Source organism: Gopherus evgoodei, chromosome 12 (genome assembly GCF_007399415.2).
Source record: "Gopherus evgoodei ecotype Sinaloan lineage chromosome 12, rGopEvg1_v1.p, whole genome shotgun sequence".
NCBI classification, from domain to species: Eukaryota; Metazoa; Chordata; order Testudines; family Testudinidae; genus Gopherus; species Gopherus evgoodei.
In genome coordinates, this window is record NC_044333.1 from 33858577 (window position 1) to 33882190 (window position 23614).

General features: G+C 43.2%; 1 protein-coding gene across 1 annotated transcript; it reads left to right on the top strand.

Moving 5' to 3' along the window:
* The first annotated feature begins 148 nt into the window (after positions 1-148).
* Positions 149-22684, top strand: HSD17B2 (hydroxysteroid 17-beta dehydrogenase 2). Its single transcript, XM_030582203.1, has 5 exons — positions 149-461; positions 13480-13692; positions 14684-14869; positions 20020-20157; positions 21581-22684. The coding sequence occupies exons 1-5, from the start codon at positions 149-151 to the stop codon at positions 21937-21939; spliced, it is 1209 nt and encodes a 402-aa protein (XP_030438063.1). The 3' UTR covers positions 21940-22684.
* The last annotated feature ends 930 nt before the right edge of the window (positions 22685-23614 follow it).

Consider the following 23614-nt stretch of genomic DNA (forward strand, 5'->3'; position numbering starts at 1 on the left):
CATAAACCAGTCTTACATTTTGCAATATTTCTTTCTTACTTCGGGATCCTAAACCAATTCCCCTTTCCCTGCCCCACCCCCTCAGCCAGTTCATATAAAACTCACTCTGCCTTTAGCAACACCTTGCTAGACTGTTGTCTGTTAGTGCATGAGGTTCTGCCTTCTCTCTAGGAGAATGGACACTTACATCTCTACAGCTGACCCTTCTGTCTTGCTCTGCTTGGGTATGACTGCAGCATTTGGAATAATCACCTTTTACAAAGCCAAGAAGAACCAGGTGGAGAAAAGATGTATATCTGCCCGTGGTCTCCTCCTGCTGTTTTTATTGGAAATACTCTGTTTTGTCATGCTGAAAAGTTACATAGGCTTAATCCTGTTCTCTATGGCATGTCTCATCTGTAACATTTACTTATCAGTTCAGACAATGTTACCTGTGGACAACAAAGCTGTATTGATCACAGGTAAGAGGGAATATGCAAAGTTTGGGAAGTCAAATCTGCCCCATGAAACAGATATGCTGTACAAATTTGTATAATCTTAAAGGTTATTTACTAAATATCTTGTATTCTTTTTACTCTTTTTATTAATTTTCCCAGAATTCTTTTTCCAGGTAATTAAATGTTCTGAAATCATGTAGGAAAACATTCTTTGTGCTTATTTTATTATTTTTAGTGGCTTTGTTTCTTGAAAAGAAATTTTACAGATAGATTTTCAAGATGCACTGCTAGTTTCTTTAACTCATATTTATTAGTGAAATACATATTATGTTGCTTATGATTTTTAATCTTTTAGAAATAAGATTGTAATGAGTAAATGCATTTTAAATGTTACCAGAATGCAATGCCTTTGTTTACTTCTGGAGAATGTTTTTATTAAACTATGCACACATATACAATTATTTTTGACTTATACATTTAAACAATACATAGTCTCAAAGAATATCCAATTCAATACAGTAAAATAATACACACAGTGTGTACAGTGTCTGTCCCTCTCTGTGAAATTATTAACGAATGAGAGATTTTCCTAACAATGGAAGTTCATATTTATAACATTACTAATGAGCTTTGCTCATGGTGAACTAGTTGCGACATGTTACTCATCTGCTTTTTGGTTAAGTGTTTTTATTTTGTCATTTAAATATTTCAATCTGCTGTTTTGTCTGGAGCAATCTCCTGCTGCTCCTTTGCCTTAGTAGCCTTAGATTTATTTATTTTTCTTCTCCTTCTCTTTTTTGTGCGTGAAAGGGTGGATTGAATCTGAGCTGTAAAGCTGATTTGTTTGGCTAAGAGTTTATACAGAAACTTGGAAAGTAATTTAGTTTGGATTGACAAGTGTTATTTCTGAGATGAAAAAAAGACAAATGATAAAACCACATCAGCAGAAAGGTCACATCTTTTCTTGTAGCTCAGCCAAGTTCTGTCTGCTGCGTCCAGTCATGGTTCATGTGTAGTGGTGTATGGAATGAGGATGGATGTGAGCAGTGAGTGAATAGGGAATACATGATTGTGAATGAATGCACAAACTTGAATTGATTATCTGTAGCAATACTCTAGGTTTACACTCCGGGCTCTGGAGAGTTTCTTTTCTCTTTTCTTTCTTTCTAATACCTTTTGCAAGACATTTAGATTTTCTCATTCTTTGTTGAAAACCCATCAGTTTCTCAGGGTTTATCTACACCAGATTGTGTGGATTAATCTGTTGTGCTTCAGCTGATTATATTGCATTGAATCAAGTTCCAGGCCACCTTCAGTTGGTTTAAGATTTGCTTTTGCATCAACCCTAGGGCTGCCCTAAACCAATAAAGGTATAGGCCAGGGGTTGGCAACCTTTCAGAAGTGGTGTGCCAAGTCTTAATTTATTCACTCTAATTTAAGGTTTTGTGTGCTAGTCATACATTTTAACATTTTTAGAAGGTCTTTTTCTATGAGTCTATAATATATAACTAAACTATTGTTGTATATAAAATAAATAAGGTTTTTAAAATATTTAAGAAGCTTCATTTAAAATTAAATTAAAATGCAGAGCCCTCTGGACTGGTGGCCAGGACCTTGGCAGTGTGAGTGCCACTGAAAATCAGCTCGCGTGCCACGTTTGGCATGCGTGCCATAGGTTGCCTATCCCTGGTATAGGCTGTCCTCTTTGACCTAGGAGGAGGTTCTCCAATGCCGACTGGCACACGATCACTTGAAAGCAGGGCTTATCCCCCCCACATTTCTGTGTTAAGCTGCACCAATTGTTGCCTCCCCAGTGACTGAAGCAATTTTGTGTGTAGATGCAAGGTGCTGTCCAGACAATTTCAATGTTGCTTTCTCCGGTACAGACAAGGCCAGAGGGAGAGCTTTAATAACAGGCTGTATTTCTCTTCACTTTTGCCCGTGAATTGTTGTGGAATGTTGCTGTACACCAGGGGTAGGCAACCTATGGCACCCGTGCCGAAGGTGGCACACAAGCTGATTTTCAGTGGCACTCACACTGCCCGGGTCCTGGCCACTGGTCCGGGGGGCTCTGCATTTTAATTTAATTTTAAATAAAGTTTCTTAAATATTTTAAAAACCTTATTTACTTTACATACAACAATAGTTTAGTTATATATTCTAGACTTATAGAAAGAGATATTCTAAAAACGTTAAAATGTAATACTGGCACACAAAACCTTACATTAGAGTGAATAAAGGAAGACTCGGCACACCACTTCAGAAAGGTTGCCAGCCCCTGCTGTACACTGTTACATTCCTATGTACACTATGTATCATATGACTTTTAAAAACAAACTCTGTATTTGTGGATAATCTAAGCACTATACCCAGATGTCAGACATTCTTTTCTCGACCTATATATTACATAATTTTTTAACATTAGCTTTAATGAAGTTTTTAAATCTGTTCTCTGACATGCCAGAACAATGCATTCTTGGAATTCCCTCTAGGCAAACATGAAAGAGGCTGCCTATGTCACTAAGGGCTGGTCTACACTAGGGAGGGGATCGATCTAAGGGATGCAACTTCAGCTAAGTGAATAATGTAGCTGAAGTCGAAGTATCTTAGATCGAGTTACCTACCGTCCTCACGGCACGGGATCGACATCTGCGACTCCCCCTGTCGACTCTGCTACCGCCATTCGCGTTGGTGGAGTTCCAGAGTCGACAGGAGTGCGTTCGGGGATCGATATATCGCCTCTAGATGAGACGCGATATATCGATCCCCGAGAAATCGATTGCTATCCGCCTATACGGCCGGTAGTGAAGACGTACTCTAAGACCAAACAGGGTTTTTCTTGTTTCCATTTGTTGAAGTGAATCCCATTTCTGTGCTGAATGCTCCACCTGCCCTCTCCTCTGCCCTGCCTGTTAAGTGAGAACATACAGTACAAAGATCTGTAATTAACTCAATTGTTAGCTAAGGTTTACAGCACAGCCTTAAGGAGGGAAAGGGTGAAGTGTTGGGGAAAGCGGACAGGTTTAGCAATGACAAGGAGGAAAGGCAACATTCCTTTCACCTGATTGTTAGGCACCTCTCTCTTTTCCAACCAAGCTTCCAACCAATCCACCTCGGTCCCATACAGGGCCAGCCTTGCTCCCACTGAAGTCAAAGCACTTTTGTGTCTTTCTTTATGGATTCGGTCATCGATTTTAAGGCCAGAAGGGACCATTAGATCATATAATCTGATCTCCACAGGCCATAGAATTTCACCCACATGCTCCTGTTTGGGCCCAATAACTTGGGCTTGGCTAAAGCACATCTTCCAGAAAGACATCGTCCTGTCCTTATGTGAAGACATCAAGAGATGAAGAATCTACCATTAATCTGACTATTAGTACCATTAACCCTCCAGTTGACATCAAACATGCTGACTCATGAAGCCATATGGAGGAAAACGGTTGCGTGTACTGAAGAAATTCATCCCACAGAATGTAAAGCTTTCTCTTCCTCAGCTAGTCCATAGCATCCTCTCAGCTATTTTATAGCATTTGAGTCTCGGTCACTCATTTCAGAGAACTGTGGCATGTATTTGGGTCTGGGAGTCCTTCAAGCTATAGAACGGGTTTCCTGTGAAACTGGCAAAATACTGTGTGTTCCTAAGAGTTTCCATTTAAATACACTCACCGAGCTCACTCCTGCAGGCAGGATTCATAGAAATATGTGGATCAATGGAGTCACAAGAGTGCTCACCTAAGTGCAGTTGCTCGTGTGCAAAAGTATTTGTGTGATTGCATGTAAAGACAAGAGCTTTACCTTATGCTGGGAGCATTCACAGGCACTGCTGCACTGAATGAAGAACAAGCTATACTATTGAGGAGTCTTTGTGGCACCTTAGAGACTAACAAATTTATTTGGGCATAAGCTTTTGTGGGCTGAAACCCACTTCATCAGATGCATCATGTGGAAAATACAGTAGGCAGGTAGAAATACACAGCACATGAAAAGATGGGAGTTGCCTTACCAAGTGGGGGGTCAGAGCTAACGAGCCAACTCAGTTAAGGTGGAAGTGGGCTATTCTCAACAGTTGACAAGAAGAAGTGAATACCAAGGGAGAGAAAAATCACTTTTGTAATGCTAATGTGGTCAGTGTAATCAAGGTGGCCCATTTCAAACAGTTGACAAGAAAGTGTGAATATCAGCAGGAGGAAGTTAGTTTTTGTAGTGACTCATTCACTCTCAGTCTTTATTCAGGTCTAATTTGATGGTGTCCAGTTTGCAGATTAATTCCAGTTCTGTAGTTTCTCATTTGAGTCTGTTTTTGAAGTTTTTTTGTTGAAGAATTGCCACTTTTAAGTCTGTTATTGAGTGTCCAGGGAGATTGAAATGTTCTCCTACTGTTTTTTTAATGTTATAATTCTTGATGTCTGATTTGTGTCCATTTATTCTTTTGCGTAGAGACTGTCCAGTTTGGCCAATGTACATGGCAGAGGGGCATTGCTGGTACATGATGACATATATCACATTGGTAGATGTGCAGGTGAATGAGCCCCTGATGGTGTGGCTGATGTGGTTAGGTCCTACGATGGTGTCCCTTGAATAGATATGCCGACAGAGTTGGCAGCGGGGTCTGTTAGGGATTGGTTCCTGGGTTAGTGTTTGCTTCAGATTGGGGGGCTGTCTGTAAGTGAGGATTGGCCTGTCTCCCAGGGTCTATGAGAGTGAGAGATCGTCCTTCAGGATAGGTTATAGAGCCTTGATGATGCTCTAGAGAGATTTTAGTTGGGGCTATAGGTGACAGCTAGTGGCATTCTGTTACTTTCTTTGTTGGGCCTGTGCTGTAGTAGGTGACTTCTGGGTACCCTTCTGGCTCTGTCAATCTGTTTCTTCACTTCAGCAGGTGGGTATGGTAGTTTTAAGAATGCTTGATAGAGATCCTGTAGGTGTTTGTCTCCATCTGAGGAACTGGAGCAAATGCGGTTGTGTCTTAGAGCTTGGCTGTAGGCAATGGATCTTGTGTTGTGGTCTGAATGAAAACTTGAAGCATGTAGGCAAGTATAGTGGTCAGTAGGTTTCCAGTATAGGATGGTGTTTATGTGACCATTGCTTATTTGCACTGTAGTGTCTAGGAAGTGGATCTCTTGTGTGGACTGGTCCAGGCTGAAGTTGATAGTGGGGTGGAAATTGTTGAAATTCTGGTGGAATTCCTCAAGGACCTCTTTCCCATGGGTCCAGATGATGAAGATGTCATCAATGTAGTGCAAGTAGAGTAGGGGTGTTGGGGGACGAGAGCTGAGGAAGCATTGTTCTAAGTCAGCCATAAAAATGTTGGCATATCGTTGGGTCATGCGGGTACCCATAGCAGTCCCACTGACTTGAAGGTATAAATTGTCCCCAAATCTGAAACAGTTGTGGGTGAGGACAAAGTCACAAAGTTCAGACACCAGGTTTGCCATGACATTATTGAGGATACTGTTCCTGATGGCTTGTAGTCCATCTTTGTGTGGAATGATGGTGTAGAGAGCTTCTACATCCATAGTGGCGAGGATGGTGATCTTCCAGAAAACACCAACGGATTGTAGTTTCCTCAGGAAGTCAGTGATGTCTCAAAGATAGCTGGGAGTGCTGGTAGCGTAGGGCCTGAGGAGAGAGTCTACATAGCCAGACAATCCTGATGACAGGGTGCCAATGCCACTCTGAAATCTATATGTTACATGTTTATCATCGTCCATCCCAAAGACCCAGAAAAAGAATTTTACAAAACCTTAAACTGAAATACAAAATTTGCACAAAGATCACTTCCTCCTGTACTGCAATGCAGCCATCTCAAAAGAGGAATGTGCCTTGACTTCACTGAGAGCAGAGCTGGCCCCAAATCAGGTTTGTAAGGGACGGAAGTGGATTGGCTGGAAGCTTGGTTGGAAGAGAGAGAGGTGCCTAACAATCAAGTGAAAGAAATGTTGCCTTTCCTCCCTGTCATTGCTAAATCTGTCCGCTTTCCCCAACACTTCACCCTTTCCCTCCTTAAGGCTGTGCTGTAAACCTTAGCTAACAATTGAGTTAATCACAGATCTTTGTACTGTATGTTCTCACTTAACAGGCAGGGCAGAGGAGAGGGCAGGTGGAGCATTCAGCACAGAAATGGGATTTTACTTCAACAAATGGAAACAAGAAAAACCCTGTTTGGTCTTAGCGACGTATGCAGCCTTTTCCATGTTTGCCTAGAGGGAATCCAAAGAATGCATTGTTCTGGCATGTCTGAGAACAGATTTAAAAACTTTATTAAAGCTAATGTTAAAAAAATTATGTAATACATAAGTCGAGAAAAGGATGTCTGTACATCTGTGTATAGTGTTTAGATTATCCACAAATACAGAGATTTTTTTTTAAGTCATATGATACATAGAGTACATAATCAGCAATAACCCTCATTTAGGTGAATACATTTAAGAATTTAGTTTAGATATTAGCATCCAAGTATCTGGGTACATCACTCATTTAAAGTTGTACAGAAAATTGGTTGTTGAAAGCAAAATATATCAATGAGTGGAGATTGTCCCTCAGTAATTGAGAATTAGGGTAGGTTGTCCATTTAGGAAATACCATTTATCAGGGAAGTCTTTCACTTACTTTCCTTACTGCACTTCTCGTTGGCACTCCAGCTCATCCCTCCTGGTATTGTCAATGTCCAGTGATGTGTTCTATGTAGGTGTCCCTTGCTCATCTGATGGCATCTGACACCATGAGCTGCCGCATCAGCTGAGAGTAGCGTTGACCAATTCCGCATTCTCGTAACACTTGCTTGTTACTGGGGTCTCATGCACCCAAGGCTCTGACAATCAGCGTGTGTGTCTGAACTTGGCGACCCCTAGCTCTCAAGGTGTCGGCCAGAAGGGCGTATTTCTCCACCTCTCGAGCTCGGGCATTGTGGAAGGCTGGGGACCTGTTCTTGAAGGGCACTGTGACGTCCACCATGATGATCTTCTTCCGGTTCTCATTGGTGATGATGATGTCGGTTGCAGTTGGTAGTTGGTTCCGGGGATGGTGGAGTTCATGGCAACCTTTCCTATAGGTGGTGGGAGGATCTGACCAGGCAATCTTGGATGGCATTGTGTTGTGGCTGCCAGGCTCTGGAATGGGGCTTGCCACTACACAGGACGTGGGGTAGTGTCTCGTTGGCGTAGCCACACTTCCTACATTGCTTGTCCCAATTCCCATGCCGGACAGCTCTGTTCAGTGGAACACAGTTAAGATGGGTCCTATGAATTAACCTGAAGTCAGCAAATTGGGTGAAGCTGCCCCCAGGGAGGAAGTGGTTGCTGGCGTCCCACTTGCACATCACCTTGAATGCCTTGCCCTGGTCTGGCTTCCGCTTCAGATTTTCCATATACTGGCAGCAGATGGCATCCTTCAGGGTCCTCTCCAGCATGGTTCTAGCTTTCGGAGTGAGGACTGTGTGTTTCGTGTTCTTCACCTGTGGCACCAGGACTCCCAACTCCTGGTGTTCCTCATACCACATCCAGCGGCAGCCGATATGATTCTCCAGTTATTGCGTAGTGTTGTGGGCACAAGTCTAGAGTGAAGCAGAGTCTCCCCTGTCTCTTCCAAATTCGCCTTCCAGCCAGCTGTTCAGGTAAGTGGCAACATCTTGATTGGAGGGGGTCCTGGCGATTGGCTTTTTGATGATTTCCCGCATAGCACTTTCTGTGATGTTCCTCACCATGGTGTCCAGGCATGTCAGAAGGCGTAAAGCATAAGTGATCACTGCAACATTGCACAGATCACCCATTCGAGGGATGGCACCGCCCTGCCTGTGCGAGATGTACACCAGTTCATTGCTGGCTTTCTGGGGAAGAAACATTCACTTCTTCGCCAGCTGCCTGATGGCTGGTGCAGAGATGTTGGTATGCTTGCCTGGCCTCAAGGAAGATCATAGGTTCACCCTGGATCTGAAAAGACATTGCTTGGACTGAGTCCCTTCTACTGCTGTCGATATGCAGGGATGCACACTCTCTAGCACTGAAGTGGAGTCCCATTCAGTTGGCAGCCTGGCTGGTGATGTCGAGCATTTGTTGGAGATACTCAGGGTTGTCTGCAATCAGGACCAGATTGTCTGCGTAGGCCAGGATATTCACGCTGTTGCCATATAGGTGGAAACCGCCTAGCCCGCTGGAGATGGCTTGAATGAGTGACTCCATGGCTAAGTTGAAAACGATGTGGTTGAGGGGACAACCTTGCTTCACGCCACTATGGATAGGAATTTCAGGCATCTGTCCTTCGATGGAGTGGATGGTGGTGGTGCAACCTTCATAAAGTTCCCCAATCAGTTGGAGAAGGTTTTCAGGCATCCCGAACTCTCACAGCATGACAAAAATGTGCTGGTAGGTCATTGATCCAAAAGCATTAGCCAGGTTGAGCCACGCTATGGCACATTGCCTCTGTGCCCTCCTGGCTGTGTGGATGGCAGTCTGAAGGACAAAGTTGTGTTTGTAGCAGCCTTCACATGACATGAAGCCTTTCTGGATGGAGCTGATGGCTCCTCCGTTCACTGACCAGTCTGTGATCCTACCTGCGAGGCAGTTGGCATAAAGCTTGTACATGGTGGAGCAGAGAGAGATGGGTCTCCAGTTGCTGGGGTCATCTTGCTCGCCTTTCTTGTAGAAGAAAACAAAGAAAGAAGAAGTGGGACCGCTAAACACTGAGGATGGAATGGAGGTTAAGGATAATCTAGGCATGGCCCAATATCTAAACAAATATTTTGCCTGAGTCTTTAATGAGCTAATGAGGAGCTTAGGGATAATGGTAGGATGACAAATGGAAATGAGGATATGGAGGTAGAAATTACCACATCCGAGGTAGAAGCCAAACTCAAACAGCTTAATGGGACTAAATCAGGGGGCCCAGATAATCTTCATCCAAGAATATTAAAGGAACTGGCACATGAAATTGCAAGAATTTTTAATCAGTAAACTCAGCGGTTGTACCATATGATTGGAGAATTGCTAACATAGTTCCCATTTTTAAGAAAGGGAAAAAAACCGATCCTGGTAACTATAAGCCTGTTAGTTTGACATCTGTAGTATGCAAGGTCTTGGAAAAAAATTTGAAGGAGAAAGTAGTTAAGGATATTGAAGTCAATGGTAATTGGGACAAAATGCAACATGGTTTTACAAAAGGAGATCATGCCAAACCAACCTGATCTCCTTCTTTGAGAAGGTAACACATTTTTTAGACAAAGGAAATGCAGTGGATCTAATTTACCTTGATTTCAGTAAGGCATTTGATACGGTTCCACATGGGGAATTATTAGTTAAATTGGAAAAGATGAGGATCAATATGAAAATTGAAAGGTGGATAAGGAACTGGTTAAAGGGGAGACTACAATGGGTCACACTGAAAAGTGAACTGTCAGGCTGGAAGGAGGTTACTAGTGGAGTTCCTCAGGGATCGGTTTTGGGACCAATCTTATTTAATCTTTTTATTACTGACCTTGGCACAAAAAGTGGGAATGTGCTAATAAAGTTTGCAGATGACACAAAGCTGGGAAGTATTGCTAACACAGAGAAGGACCAGGATATCATACAGGAAGATCTGGATGACTTTGTAAGCTGGAGTAATAGTAATAGGATGAAATTTAATAGTGAAAAGTGCAAGGTCATGCATTTAAGGATTAATAACAAGAATTTTGGTTATAAATTGGGGACACATCAGTTGGAAGTAACAGAGGAGGAGAAGGATCTTGGAGTATTGGTTGATCGCAGGATGACTATGAGCTGCCAATGTGATATGGCCGTTAAAAAAGCTAATGCAGTTTTAGAATGCATCAGATGAGGTATTTCCAGTAAAGATAAGGAGGTGTTAGTACCATTATACAAGGCACTGATGAGACCTCATCTGGAATACTCTATGCAGTTCTGGTCTCCCATGTTTAAGAAGGATGAATGCAAACTAGAATAGGTACAGAGAAGGACTTCTAGGATGATCCGAGGAATGGAAAACCTATCTTAAGAAAGGAGACTGAAAGAACTTGACTTTTTTAGCCTAACCAAAAGAAGGCTGAGGGGAGATATGATTGTTCTTCATAACTATATCGGAGGGATAAATATCAGGGAAGGAGAGGAATTATTTAAGCTTAGTACCAATGTGGACACAAGAATGAATAGATATAAACTGGACACTAGGAAGTTTAGACTTGACATTAGATGAAGGTTTCTAACCATCTGAGGAGTGAAGTTCTGGAACAGCCTTCCAAGGGGAGTAGTGGGGGGCAAAAGACATATCTGGCTTCAAGACTAAGCTTGATAAGTTTATGGAGAGGATGGTATGATGGGATAGCCTAATTTTGGCAATTAATTGATCTTTGATTATTAGCAGGTAAATATGCCCAATGGTCTGTGATGGGATGTTAGATGGGGTGGGATCTGAGTTACTACAGAGAATTCTTTCCTGGGTGTCTGGCTGGTGAGTTTTGCCCACATGCTCAGGGTTTAACTGATCGCCATATTTGGGGTTGGGAAGGAATTTTCCTCCAGGGAAGACTGGCAGAGGCCCTGGAGGTTTTTCGCCTTCCTCTGCAGCATGGGGCACGGGTCACTTGCTGGAGGATTCTCTGCCCTTTGAGGTCTTTAAACCAAGATTTGAGGACTTCAGTAACTCAGACATAGGTTAGGGATTTGTTACACGTGTGGGTGGGTGAGATTCTGTGGCCTGCATTGTGCAGAAGGTCATATTAGATGACCATAATGGTCCCTGCTGACCTTAAATCTACAAATCTATGAGATGAGCCCCATCATAGATTTCTTCCAGGAGCTGGGAGTAAGGCAGAACTGTTTCCATTTGTTGAAAAGTGCAGTTAATACCAGGCAGCCAAGGTCTCATTTTTTCAGGATGTTCTAGCAATTGCCACCTTTTCCTGGGGCTGTGTTTTTGGTCTTTGTAAGTCTGGCCTCTACTTCCCATGAAGTAAAGTCTTGTTCCAGGTCCTCTGCACAGTCAACGCGGGATAGAGGGTGAAGACACTCTGGACGCTGCGCATCATTCTGAGCTACACGGTCAAACACCCCCTTGAAGTACAAGAATAGTCTCTCTGGCAGGATTGCGCAGCAGGATCTGGGCCCATCAAGGATTTCTCTCGTAGTCTTAGGGCAGTTTGACCTCTAGCGCTTCTGGATCCTGGATGCTGCTGCTAGGTTGTAGCCGTGACTGATGTTCCTTCTCCTGGCTTCTCTCTTGGGGTGGTGGTGGTGGTTGTTATGTCTCCATGCAGGAACTTTGTGTGCAGTTGATGTGTTCTCCTGAGTTCCCTCTCTCCCGGATACAATTTCTGCAGACAGGTTTTTAGTGAGTCTGTCTACAAGGAGGTCAGTGTCATTGAAGGAGGCTGTCCTCACCAGCTCCTCTATCCAAGTGGCTTGCCATGGTGTGGTGGCCCTTGCCAAGGCTACTGCTCCTCTGGCTGCTCAATCTCCATAGACTCAGGATGGGAAATTGCTGTGGGATTAGCCTGTTACCTATTTTCCTACCTGTGCTGAGTACTCCATTCGGTCGTATCTTGAAGCATGATCTCCAGAAGGAGGGCAGTGTCTTCCCTTACAGATTTTAGGGCAGCACTTATCCTCCTGCACCCAAACTGCCTCCCGGAGCCTGCACCCCACATTCCCTCCCCCACCCCCTGCACCCAGTATCCAAACTCCATCCCAGAGCCCGTACCCCTCCTGCACCCAAAACTTCATCCCAGAGCCTTAGGCAGATGTGTGTGTGGGGGGTGGGACTTGGACCCATTCTGGGCACCACCAAAAATTATACAAACCTGCCACCCCTACTGCAGGAACCGCCTCCGCAGCTCTGATTGGCTGCGGTTCCCCATTCCTGGCCAATGGGAGATGCTGAATCAGTGCTCGGGGTAGGGGCAGCACACATAGACCCCCCCGGCCCTGCCTCCACCTTGAAGCCGCAGCTGGACATGCCGGACGCTTCTGGGAGTGGCACATAGCCAAGGCATGTAGTAAGCCTGTCTTAGCTCTGCTGCACTGCCAGACTTTTAGCGGCCTAAAATCTCCCAGATTGGCTTCAGTAGATTAGATTTTTATCAATAAATGTAATTAAATGTCAATGTCGCAGCACACACACAAACCAACGAAGAATACTTTCATCAATAACCACAATCTGCAGAGAGGTAAAGTATGAAAAATGCTGCTTGAGAACTTAGAGTTTGCTTGAAGGATAATTGCTTCGTATATTTTGACATGTGATGTTGACAGTTTGCATTTGAAAGGTTATAAGGTTTAGCTTTTTGAATCTCTGTGGACACTGTCATTAAATAATTCTCCGAGCCACAGAATTTCCTGCGACTGTGAGACCTTACACAGACTCAAAATCTAAAAAAATGCTTAGAAATAAACATCTGTTACCCATCAAAATTATAAAAAAAAAAATATTGAATTCTGCCAGCCCTACTTATCTTACATGTTAAACACCGATGCACTAAGGGGCCAAATTTCTAAGGATCCTTTACCCGGCCTCCATTTGGTTATGTGCATGTATGTATGGTTTTCCCAGCAGTCATTTTACAGTATCATATCACTCTTAATAGATGATGAAGAGCTGGGTGAAAGTTTTCAGTCAACTTTTTCCCCAAACCACGCAGATTTGAGTTGACCCAAAATATGTCAGTAATTTGTATCAAATTCACTGATTGTTTTATGGTAAAAACCAAACAATAATAATTAAAAACCCAATATGAAATGTTTCACTTTGAAATTTGCTTCATTTGATCTTAATTTTATTTTGAAAGATTAAAAACAATACCTCAAACAAAACCAAATGTTTCTTTTAGGGTCGAACAAAATGTTTCATTTGACTCAGACAAATGTTTTTTAATGTTTTGGTTCAATGAAAATTTAAAAAAAAATTATTTCAGATCAACTCAAAACAATTATTTTTCCGGAACACTCAGGGAACCAAAAACTAACAGCAGCAACAAACATTCTTACAGCTGTTTAGGAAGAAGTTTTTGTATTTTATTTTGCCTAAGGTGTCTTTCTCATCTTGGTGCTTTCAGGGAGTGATTCCGGGTTTGGACATGCATTGGCGAAGTACCTTGATAATTTAGGATTTGTTGTATTTGCTGGAGTCTTAAATAAAAACGGATCTGGGGCTGAAGAATTAAAAAGAAGCTGTTCCCAGAGACTGTGTGTCCTACAGATGGATATAACCAGTTCTGCACAAATTAAGGAAGCCTATCTTAAAATTTCAGAGATGGTGCAAAATACAGGTATGGTTTCTGTGACATTTGGTGGGGTGGTGTGCATATCCTCTTGCAAGGAGCTTCCATTGCATCACTGTTTGAAAATGTGTCCATGTGTGTGCGCGCGCGTGCGTGTGTTCTGCATTTCCCACCCCACCTCTGTACCGCTAAGGATATTTATATTGCTATACAGATGAGACTTTTGCTTTATGGAGCACTCCAAAAACAGGATCCTTATCAAATGACACTAGTTACAGGTGGCTAGTGGGCCGAGAGGAGGAAAGGTGCAATGTGGGCACATGTACCCAGGGGTGAAAGTAAGGTGTTACGGGCCGATATGGCATACCGGTAAAAAGTGGCTGCCAGTACCGGCTGCCAGTACCGCCCCTACTTCCTTACTTTAAAGCGCTGCCTCTTGTGCACCCCCCATCGGCAGCCCTGCCGGGTCCTTAGCGGCAGGGCTGCCAACGGGGGAGCACAAAAGGGACAGCGATGTTAAAGTGCTGCTGCAGCAAAGGATCCTGCTTAAAGCGCAGCTGCATCAGTGCTTTATCATCGCTGCCCCTTTTGCCCCCCTCAGGCTGCCAACAGGGGAGGAGGGAGAAAAGGAGCAGCTGCCTCAGGGCTGCCGATTTAAAAGAGCCTGTGGCTCTGGACGCTGCTGCGGTAGCGGCAGCAATGGCCAGAGCCCCAGGCCCTTTAAATCACCACTAGAGCCCCGGGGGTGCGGGCCAGGCAATTTGGAAGGGCTGGCTGGGGGATGCTGACCTCCAGCCCCGCCCCTTCTGCCTGAGGCCCCGCCCCTTCCGGGGGAAGTCAGCCCCCGTACTGGTAAGTTTTCAATTTTACTTTCACCCCTGTATGTACCTACAATTACACGGCATCCTAACTTTGTTTTTGGCTGGGCCATTCAGACTAGAAGTCATGCTTTCTCTTTGTTAGGGAAATTATATGTACTTAACCTTCTTTGGCAGCGGGGACTCTGTAACAGCAGCGTACATTTCCTTCTCTTCCTCAGGGTTATGGGGTGTCGTCAACAATGCTGGGATCCTGGGGTTTCCTGCAGATGGTGAGCTGCTGCCCATGAGTGTTTACAAGCAGTGTATGGATGTGAATTTCTTTGGGCATGTAGAGACGACCAAAATGTTCTTACCGTTACTTCGGAAATCCAAAGGCAGGCTAATTAATATCTCTAGTATGGCAGGTGAGTTAAACTGAAGTTCTGAGTTGATGGTGCTGTACCAATAATTATTTAGAATTTACCTGATGTAACTATTGAACAAGGTTTTAGTCAATACATCTCTGTTTGCTAATTCTCAGAAGTCCACATCTGCTTATTATTTCATTATCTATAGGCCTCTGTAATAAAACATGTATTTTGTCCAGTGACTACCTCCAGTAACCAACCCCTAATGAAGAAGAAGAGTTTTATAGGGATAAAAACAGTAGCATCATAGAGAAATTAACCTTGTTCCATAGAAACAAATATAATAATGTAGCAAGCCTAGATCTGGACGTGATAGGTGGAAAATCCCCAACAGGAGAACAAAGAAACCAGGTGTTGGTAGGGGCGCAAATGTAGGTGCTGGAACTAGGGATGCAAGGGGGTGCTGCAGGACCTCCTGGCTTGAGGTGGTTTCTATCATATGCAGGGTTTACAGTTTAGTTCAATGGCTCTTAGCACCCCTAAAAATTGTTCCAGCACCCCATGGCATAGGTGCCAACTCCATGGGTGCTCCGGGGCTGGAGCGCCCACAGGGAAAATATGGTGGGTGCAGAGCACTCACCGGCAGCTCCCTACCCCGCTCCCCCACCCCAGCTCACCTCCACCTCCACCTCCTCCCCTGAGCGGGCTGCCATGTCCTGCTTCTCCCCCGTCCCTCACGGCGCTTGCCCCGCGAAACAGCTGTTTCGCGCGGCAAGTCTGGGAGGGATAGGGCGGGGGAGGAGGAATGCGGTGTGCTTGGGGAAGAGGTGGGGCCAGGGCAGGGATTTGGGGAGGGATCCAATGGGGCAGTGAGGGGGCAGAGTTAGGGCGGGGCAGGGGGCACAAGCACCTACCAGCGCCAACAAAAGTTGGCGCCTGTGCCCCATGGCACATATAAACATGAGGGACTCACAGAGCAACACATCAGGAAGCTTTGGGCAGGAGCGAGGGAGAAGCTTTCGTATTGGGGAGTTTCTGTCTAATATTGGGACCAACCACGGTCCTTGAAAACTAGCTGACCTGGAAAGGGAGAGGGAGAGCAGAGCCATGATTCTGTAGAGAAAGGATCCTGGGCACCAAATCCAAAGAACTCTCCAGGGTGGTGAGGAAACTGACATAGGGAAATGTGTATTGGGATATTTATGATTTTTGTCTAGATCTGTGTACCCCTCTTGTTAAATAAAGAGTACGTGTGTTTACAGTCAGGTGCAGAGTGTGTGTGTCTGTTGGCTTTCACTTGTGTGCCACTGAACAGTTAGACCCCGAGTGCCCCCATAGGTGGAGTTCTGGGATAGGGTGTATGTGACAGACTCAGATCAGTGGGGTACAGGAGTCTGGTAGAGGGCAAATATACTGGTCACTGAGTGACCAGAGCAGGGGCTGCACTAGAGTAATCAGGAACCTGCTAGAACCAATTAAGGCAGCCAGGCTGATTAGAACACCTGCAGCCAATCAAGGCAGGCTAATCAGGGCACCTGGGTTTAAAAAGGAGCTCACTCCAGTCAGGTGAGGAGGAACCAGAGGAGAGGAAGTGCATGTGAGCAGCTGGGAGCAAGAGGCACAAGGAGCTGAGAGTGAGAGGCTGTGCTGTTGGAGGACTAAGGAGTACAAGTGTTATCAGACACCAGGAGGAAGGTCCTGTGGTGAGGATAAAGAAGGTGTTTGGAGGAGACCATAGGGAAGTAGCCCAGGGAGTTGTAGCTGTCATGCAGCTGTTACAGGAGGCACTATAGACAGCTGCAATCCACAGGGCCCTGGGCTGGAACCTGGAGTAGAGGGTGGGCCTGGGTTCCCCCCAAACCTCCCAACTCCTGATCAGACACAGGAGGAGTTGATCCAGACTGTGGGGAAGATCACTGAGGTGAGCAAATCTGCCAATAAGCGCAGGACCCACCAAGGTAGAAGAGGAACTTTGTCACAGTGTATTAAGCTACGGAGAACTCTGAGAGGTCAGCATTAGCCTCAGGGACTAGGCAACTGGACTGCAGTTTCCCAGCTCTCTGAAAAGGCTGCTAGACAGAAGATCTGCCCAGGAGTGTGCCTAGGAACCCCAGCCACACGCAGTCCCCTGGAATTATATTTGGGAACTTGAAAAGGTAGTTCAGTATATTGTCCCCTGGTAAGGAAAAACATCATTTGGTGTTGTTGTCATTTCTAGCTTCTCTTCTATATTTCAGTCTTCATTAGATAAAAGCAACTCTATTCCCTGTGGAAAGGGAGTGTCATCCCAATCCTTCTGAGGAACCCTCTGAATTAGTTTAGACACATTGGGTTTAAAGAACACAGTGGGTCCAATGAGGTGGTCCCCAAACACAACACAACTGATAAGTGTCCATTCAGGAGGGTTCCGTGTGTGACAGTATTGAAGTCCACTCATGCAGAACAGCCTGTTAACAATTTCCAGCCTGAAATATCTATTTTTTTTTAAATAGAAAAGATTTCACTTCACGTTGAGGGATGTATTTTTATCCCAGCCTCCATGTTTGCAAATACATTTTTGTAGGCACGGTTATTTGTTACCGAAGAGCCAAATTTTTGCATGTAAGTGGTACTTGAGAACCCACATGCGGCCATCATCCACCTCACTAGTTTGAGCAATGACTGTTGGCTTATGCAAGTTTTAAACACATTGATTTAAATTTGGAGATGATGTGACATAATAAGGGATCTGTATTTCAACTAGCTGGCTCCCACAAGTGTATATGGCAAATTCTCATTGGCTCTGTCCGGGACAAGCAAACTCAGGTGCCCATACTCTGGGTGAAATCCTGGCCCTATGGCAGTTAATGAGAATTTTGCCATTGATTTTGATGGATCCAGGATTTCACCCTTTTGTGTGTGTGTGGCTCCACCTAACTTAGTTACCCAAAAATTAAGTACTCTCTCAGCAAACCAATGAAAAAAGTCACATTTCTGTGCAATGATGGACTTATCTCCAGGTGTTGTTTTCATATATGTGAGATCTTATAATTTTACAGTGAAGGAAACAGTGTATTGAGCATTTTAAAACTGACTTTTCTAATTTGGGTGATCGCCTGGAAACAGGAGCAATAATTCAGGGGTGCTTTTGGTCACACATGCTTTACTTATAAATATTTACATGGCTGCATTTATACCCTGACCAGTTCTGGTAAATGTATGCTATATTAAAGGGGTGTGCATTCTTTTAGTAAAACATTAGCAGAACAGTTAGGGAAGTCGAATTAAGCAGTCTGTCCTTGCCTGTGCTTGGTTTGGGGAAGGGTGTACTTTAACTAGAGTTAAGATTAGACTGACCTCAAAGGAAAGGAATGTTGTCGGTTTAAGGAAGAAGGAGTTAATCTCAATTACATTATACAGATGACAATAAGTAATTGACTGGACTGTTTTACAAACAAGGACTCTCAGCTTGTATTTGAGGCTAACCTGTGTCTTTGGTCATTGCAGTAAGAAACTGAGTAGATGACTAGGTGGTTTATAGTAAATCTGCTTGTTGTAATTGTTTACCTGTTGAGAGATCTGTCTAGGAAGGGGAGACCCTATGTCCTAGTGCACTCCCTGTTGTAGCTGCTAAACAGAATAAAGTATCTGACTCTGCTGCACCCAAACAAAAAGCGAGAACTAAGTTTTTCTTCGACAATAACAATGCATTTCATTATGTGTGTCTTATTTTGAGCATGTACTGCAAGTACCAGTGAGACTAACCGTGGGTGCAGCAGGGGGTTGGGCTTGATGACCTTTTGGAAGAGTATTCTGATCTGACACAGGGGGTTCTATACTCTCCTGCAGCCATTGTCTTCTTCGCTGTAAAATCATGGCCTTTGGAGACTTAAGTTCCATGCGAGAGTTGGTTGAAAATTTTCTGTCAAAAGGAAAATTTTCACAGAAAAATTTAGTTTTCTAAAATTTTTCAGTTTTCAAAAACTAAAAGTTCTGAAAAACTGGAACCTCCCCCTAATTTTGTTAAAAATGAAAATTTCTTATTGCTTTTGGAGTTTTTCAAGAAAATTCTTGTTGTTTTCCAGCTCTTCCATTATGCAGTATGCTGTTGCATTTTCTTGAACCTAAGGAAGGCTAGTTGGATTGAAATAGAGCAATGCATTCTGGGACCTGTGATTTTGCTTCTGTTATATCTGTTCCCTTTTATACAACATAATTGTGACCTTTGGGCTCTCAGCACCTTACTGATGTGGTTTTTAGTTGGACGAAGTTTGGTTTGGCCTAATAGATTTCTTCTAGCTCCAGTCTCACCTTTTTCAAGCAGGTGTTAAAAACAGATGGAGAACCTACAGCCAGTATATGAGGTGGCTTTATAAGGCCTGGTCTATACTACATGGTCAGGTTGCCATAAGCTGCCTTGCGTTGACCTACCTGTTGAAGTGTCTTCAGTTAAATCTGACTCCTGATGATGTCAGTGCTTCTCTAAGCCGATTTAGTAACACCACCTCGCAGAGCAGTATAGAGATATGGTCAAAGTAACTAGGATGATGCAGTGTCAGTGTAGACGCTGTGTTGCTTACATTCACTGTTACTGGCCTCCGGGAGCCATCCCACACTGCCTCACACACTGACACTATAATTGATACAAGTGCTCATGTTGAGGACATGCATTGCTGACATAAGGAGCCAAATGTGGACATGTACAAGCGATTTAGTAACTGTGGTAGCTATATGCTGACGTAAGTTAAGTCGTCATAATTCTGTGGTGTAGACATGGCCTAAGACTAGAATTGAGACTGTGTAACTGACAGGGACTTCAAATCCTCTGCCTTTATTCACCCATAAAAAACAACAGAACAAAACACCATTGCTTAATTATTAACACTATCTAACATGTTATCTGTGTGATTTCCCTTTCTGAACATAACCGCAATTGTGATTCTCTAGATGTTATCCCAAAATGCAATACAATTTACTCTCCCTATGTTTAAAAATGACTGATGGCCAGGTGTGACTCTGATTGCAGCTGCTTTGAGCTACTGCTGATGTGAGATTTTTTTTTTGTGCCAGAAAAAAATGAGTCCCAGGACGTCTTGTCTTTAACCTCAGTGAGAGCTGCATAATTTTGGGTTATGCTATAATCATTCTTTTATATTACTGAAATAAAGTTTCAGTTGCCCAGAAAGCACTGGAGTCAAACTTTATCATGGTTTATATTGCTCCTGTAGGAGGCATTCCGATGACAAGGTTTGCTGCATATGGTGCATCAAAAGCAGCTCTGTCCATGTTTTCTGGAGTAATGAGGCAGGAGCTTGCCAAATGGGGAATTAAAGTTGCTGCAGTTCATCCAGCCGGCTTCAAAACATGTAGGTATTTGACATTTCAGCTACTTCTCCTTCCTTTCTTCAGATTATTCCCTGTAGACCAACATCCTCAAGTAAAAGTCATGAATGATTCTCAGCAGTTACAGTTACTTCCCATCCTTCACTTTCATTACTCAGATTAAGATCCAGCTTTCTTAAGGGAATTAAAAATACCCCACCAACCGCCCCCTACATAGGTAGTGAGTGATTTTTTTTGCTTCCAAGCAGCCAACCTTTAGGCAATGATTTTATCAAGGGATGATTGAAAACCTTAGTTTGCCTTTCCCAATTAATAGAATGTAGTGAATGACTAGCAGCGGCATGTCTAAGTGTTTGTCAGTCATTCCTGATGGGGGAGGCAATCATTTCTTCTCTTTGCTTTTACCTGTCTTGCCAAAAATAAAAAGCAGACTTCAGTGTGGGTTTGACTTGATTAAGGAAGCCACAAGAACTAATTAAGAACTTCAAATCTGGCCAGTAATAGGTAAAATTGCATCCTACACTGTTCTAATTCTCTTTATGAAACAGTTTTCCTGTGTAATGGGTTTCATCTGCATAGTGGGTGGCCTGGTGCATTGTTTCAAGGTGCTATTCATTTTTACTGTGTAACTGAGGCTCCTATCTTTTTAATCTCTACTACTCACATTCCAATAGCTCTTTCAACTCTAAATCCTTCTTCTCTCTATGCTGTTAGAGAAGAAAACCAGGGTTCTACAGAATTCCTTTCCATGTCACAAAAGTTGCAAGTCACAGAAGAGATTTCAAGCATTCAGTGGAGACCGAAGTAGTGGTATCTAGCTAGCTAGCTTAAGTACTTGGAGAATGGGCCCCACAGAACACAGTTGAGGGCCTGCAGAAGGGCATTATGAGGACGCCCGCATTCCCAGTCTCTGTGGATGTGCTTGTTCTGGTGATGAAAATGGAAGGGGTGAGTTTCCAGTGCTATCTATCCAACACCTTTTATTAGCGCTAAAAATTGTGTTTACAAAGACATTAAAAAGCAAAGAGAATTTTCTTTATCTATAAACCCCCGTTACACGTTCCAGGGAAAATAACTTGGAATGGCCTTACTGAGAGAATTTTTCTTAAGGGACAGGGCTCTAAAATTTCCTCGCTCTTCCTTTGTGTTTAGATATGCTTTACGGTAGCAAAGTACAAGCTTGATAGCAAAGATGAAAAAGGAGTGAAGTCCCTCAATCCATACTTTAGAGTAGGCTGTCCTGTCCTGTTCTAGCTGAAACGTAGCAATACTTTTGTTATATTTTTAAGAACTTCGGGCTTACCATCAAATAATGAAACTTTTTAATGCAGTTTAGATGTGCAGAACAAGATATGGAGGAAAAAAGACCCAATGTACTTATTTACCAGTTGAACTGGATTGTCAAGTTAATGTACAAAGCCCAAGGACTTTACTTTGTTATTCCAGGCATACAGGGTACATCTGAGTTGTGGGCTAAGCAAGAAAAGCATCTTCTGGAGAATCTCACACCAGACGTGAAGAAAGATTATGGTGAAGACTACATTGAAGCACTCAAAAATTTCCTCCTGCACATGCCAGTTCATTCTGAGCCTGACCTCTCTCCAGTACTAGATGATGTTCTCCATGCTTTATTGGCAAAGAGTCCACATGGTTTATACACTCCAGGCAAAAGTGCTTACCTAACTCTTTGTATCTTTTGCTATTTTCCTCTCTGGCTTTACGATTTGTATATTGGTAAGCTGCAAAGTAACAAAAGTGTACCCAGCGCTTTAAGGGCATCAGAGGCCAAAAACAAGAACACGTAGGCAGATTGTGGAATTCTGTCAGCATTTTAAATTACACCAGGAGAACAGGGAAAGGTTTTGTGTGAAGACACCGTTTGCTACATTGCAATTTACTGGGGCCCCTTTGCTCGTCAAATTGCATTCCAGCTGCTGGGCAATTGGGGCTGAGGTTAATCTTGAAGCTTTGTATATTTTAGGTCTTGTCTACACTACGGGGGGAGATTGATCTAAATTATGCAACTTCAGCTATGTGAATAACATAGCTGAAGTTGATGTCCTTAGATCTACTTACCGTGGGGTCCACACTATGCGATATCAACTGCACTCGCTGAGGACTAGTTTCTTGGCAAGTTTTAAAAGACTTCATTTTATTTGAGTGCTAAAGAAAGTTATTTTATTTAAGTACTTGGGGACCAAATGCTTCTCATATATGGGATAACTCAATCATGGTCAAATTAAGTTTTACTTTAAAACATCTCTCTTTGGGTTCAGAACATGTATGAAAAAGTTTTCGAGGCCTAAAAATTAAAGTGGAGATGTTGTTTCCCTGTCAGGACTTAAAAACACCTTCAACATTTGTATGTGTTCACTGGCAAGTGAGATTTTTGATTTTCAAAAGACTCTGTGTCTGTGTGATGCTGATTTTCACTGAACAACACCAAGTAATGAAGCAAGAATAACAACTTTTAGAGCCAAGGCTGTTTTTAGCAGGCCCATAAGTGCTTTCTTGATGCATGGATGTTCAAAAGACAATAAATGACCTGAGAGTGTAAGTCCTACTGAAAGTCCAACATGTGACCAAGGGCCACATTTTTAAAGGTATTTAGGTGCCTGGTCAGATTGTCAAAAGCAGCTCAGCATGCAACACTCAATTAAATCAATGAGTTTTAGGCAATTAGATATTTTGGGAAAAAGAACCTAGGCACCTAAATACCTTTTAAAAAACCTGCTGCTACCTCACATAGAAGCACAAGTCCTGTTGAAAATCAAACATGTGACTGTTATTCATGGGAAAAATCAATTGGCTTTTTGCTCCTAAATTATTTGATTACCTAACACGCCTAGGAACAGTAGCACATAAATCAGTTAGGCTCTTTCAAAACTCCCATGCACCAACGATAAGTAGCTTCCAGCCCATCACATAAGCCTTCTAAACACAATCCTAATTACAATAGTTTTTACTTTTGCCCTGTTACTTGACTTTATTCATACACACATTTAATCTCAGGTTTGCAATTGTGATACATGGTATTACTTATTTGCATAGCATGGGTGGTGTGCTAGCTGTTTTACAGACAGGCCTAAGGATTTTATTTCCCCCTGAAGGACCAAAAACAGCTGGGTGGGATAGATGGCCTTTGGAGCGGATTTTCATGTTGTATAGTGAAGCAAACTGGACAGGGTTATACTTGACATTGTTGATAAACACATGGCTCTGGAGCTGCCTGTACCATCAACAGCACATTCTCATGAAGTAAAGTAAAAAAATGACAGACTAGGGCTTGGGGGAGGGAGGGAGGAATACTGCAGCCCAGAACCCTCTTCTTGCCTATTTAATCTCATTGTTAATGCGGTGACAAACACCAAGCAAAGGAAGCAGCTGATACCTAAAGGGATCATGGTTTGATCCACAGATCAAACATATGGTTTGATCCATTGAAGCCAACATGAAGACGTCAGTTGATCTCAGTGGACT

What these genes read in the sequence shown, in the direction of transcription:
- HSD17B2 (XM_030582203.1), top strand. Translation starts at nt 149, where the DNA reads ATGAGGTTCTGCCTTCTCTCTAGGAGAATGGACACTTACATCTCTACA. An exon ending in TAATATCTCTAGTATGGCAG is followed by an intron (nt 14,870 to 20,019) that starts GTGAGTTAAACT and finishes TTGCTCCTGTAG; the next exon opens with GAGGCATTCCGATGACAAGG. An exon ending in TCCAGCCGGCTTCAAAACAT is followed by an intron (nt 20,158 to 21,580) that starts GTAGGTATTTGA and finishes TTGTTATTCCAG; the next exon opens with GCATACAGGGTACATCTGAG.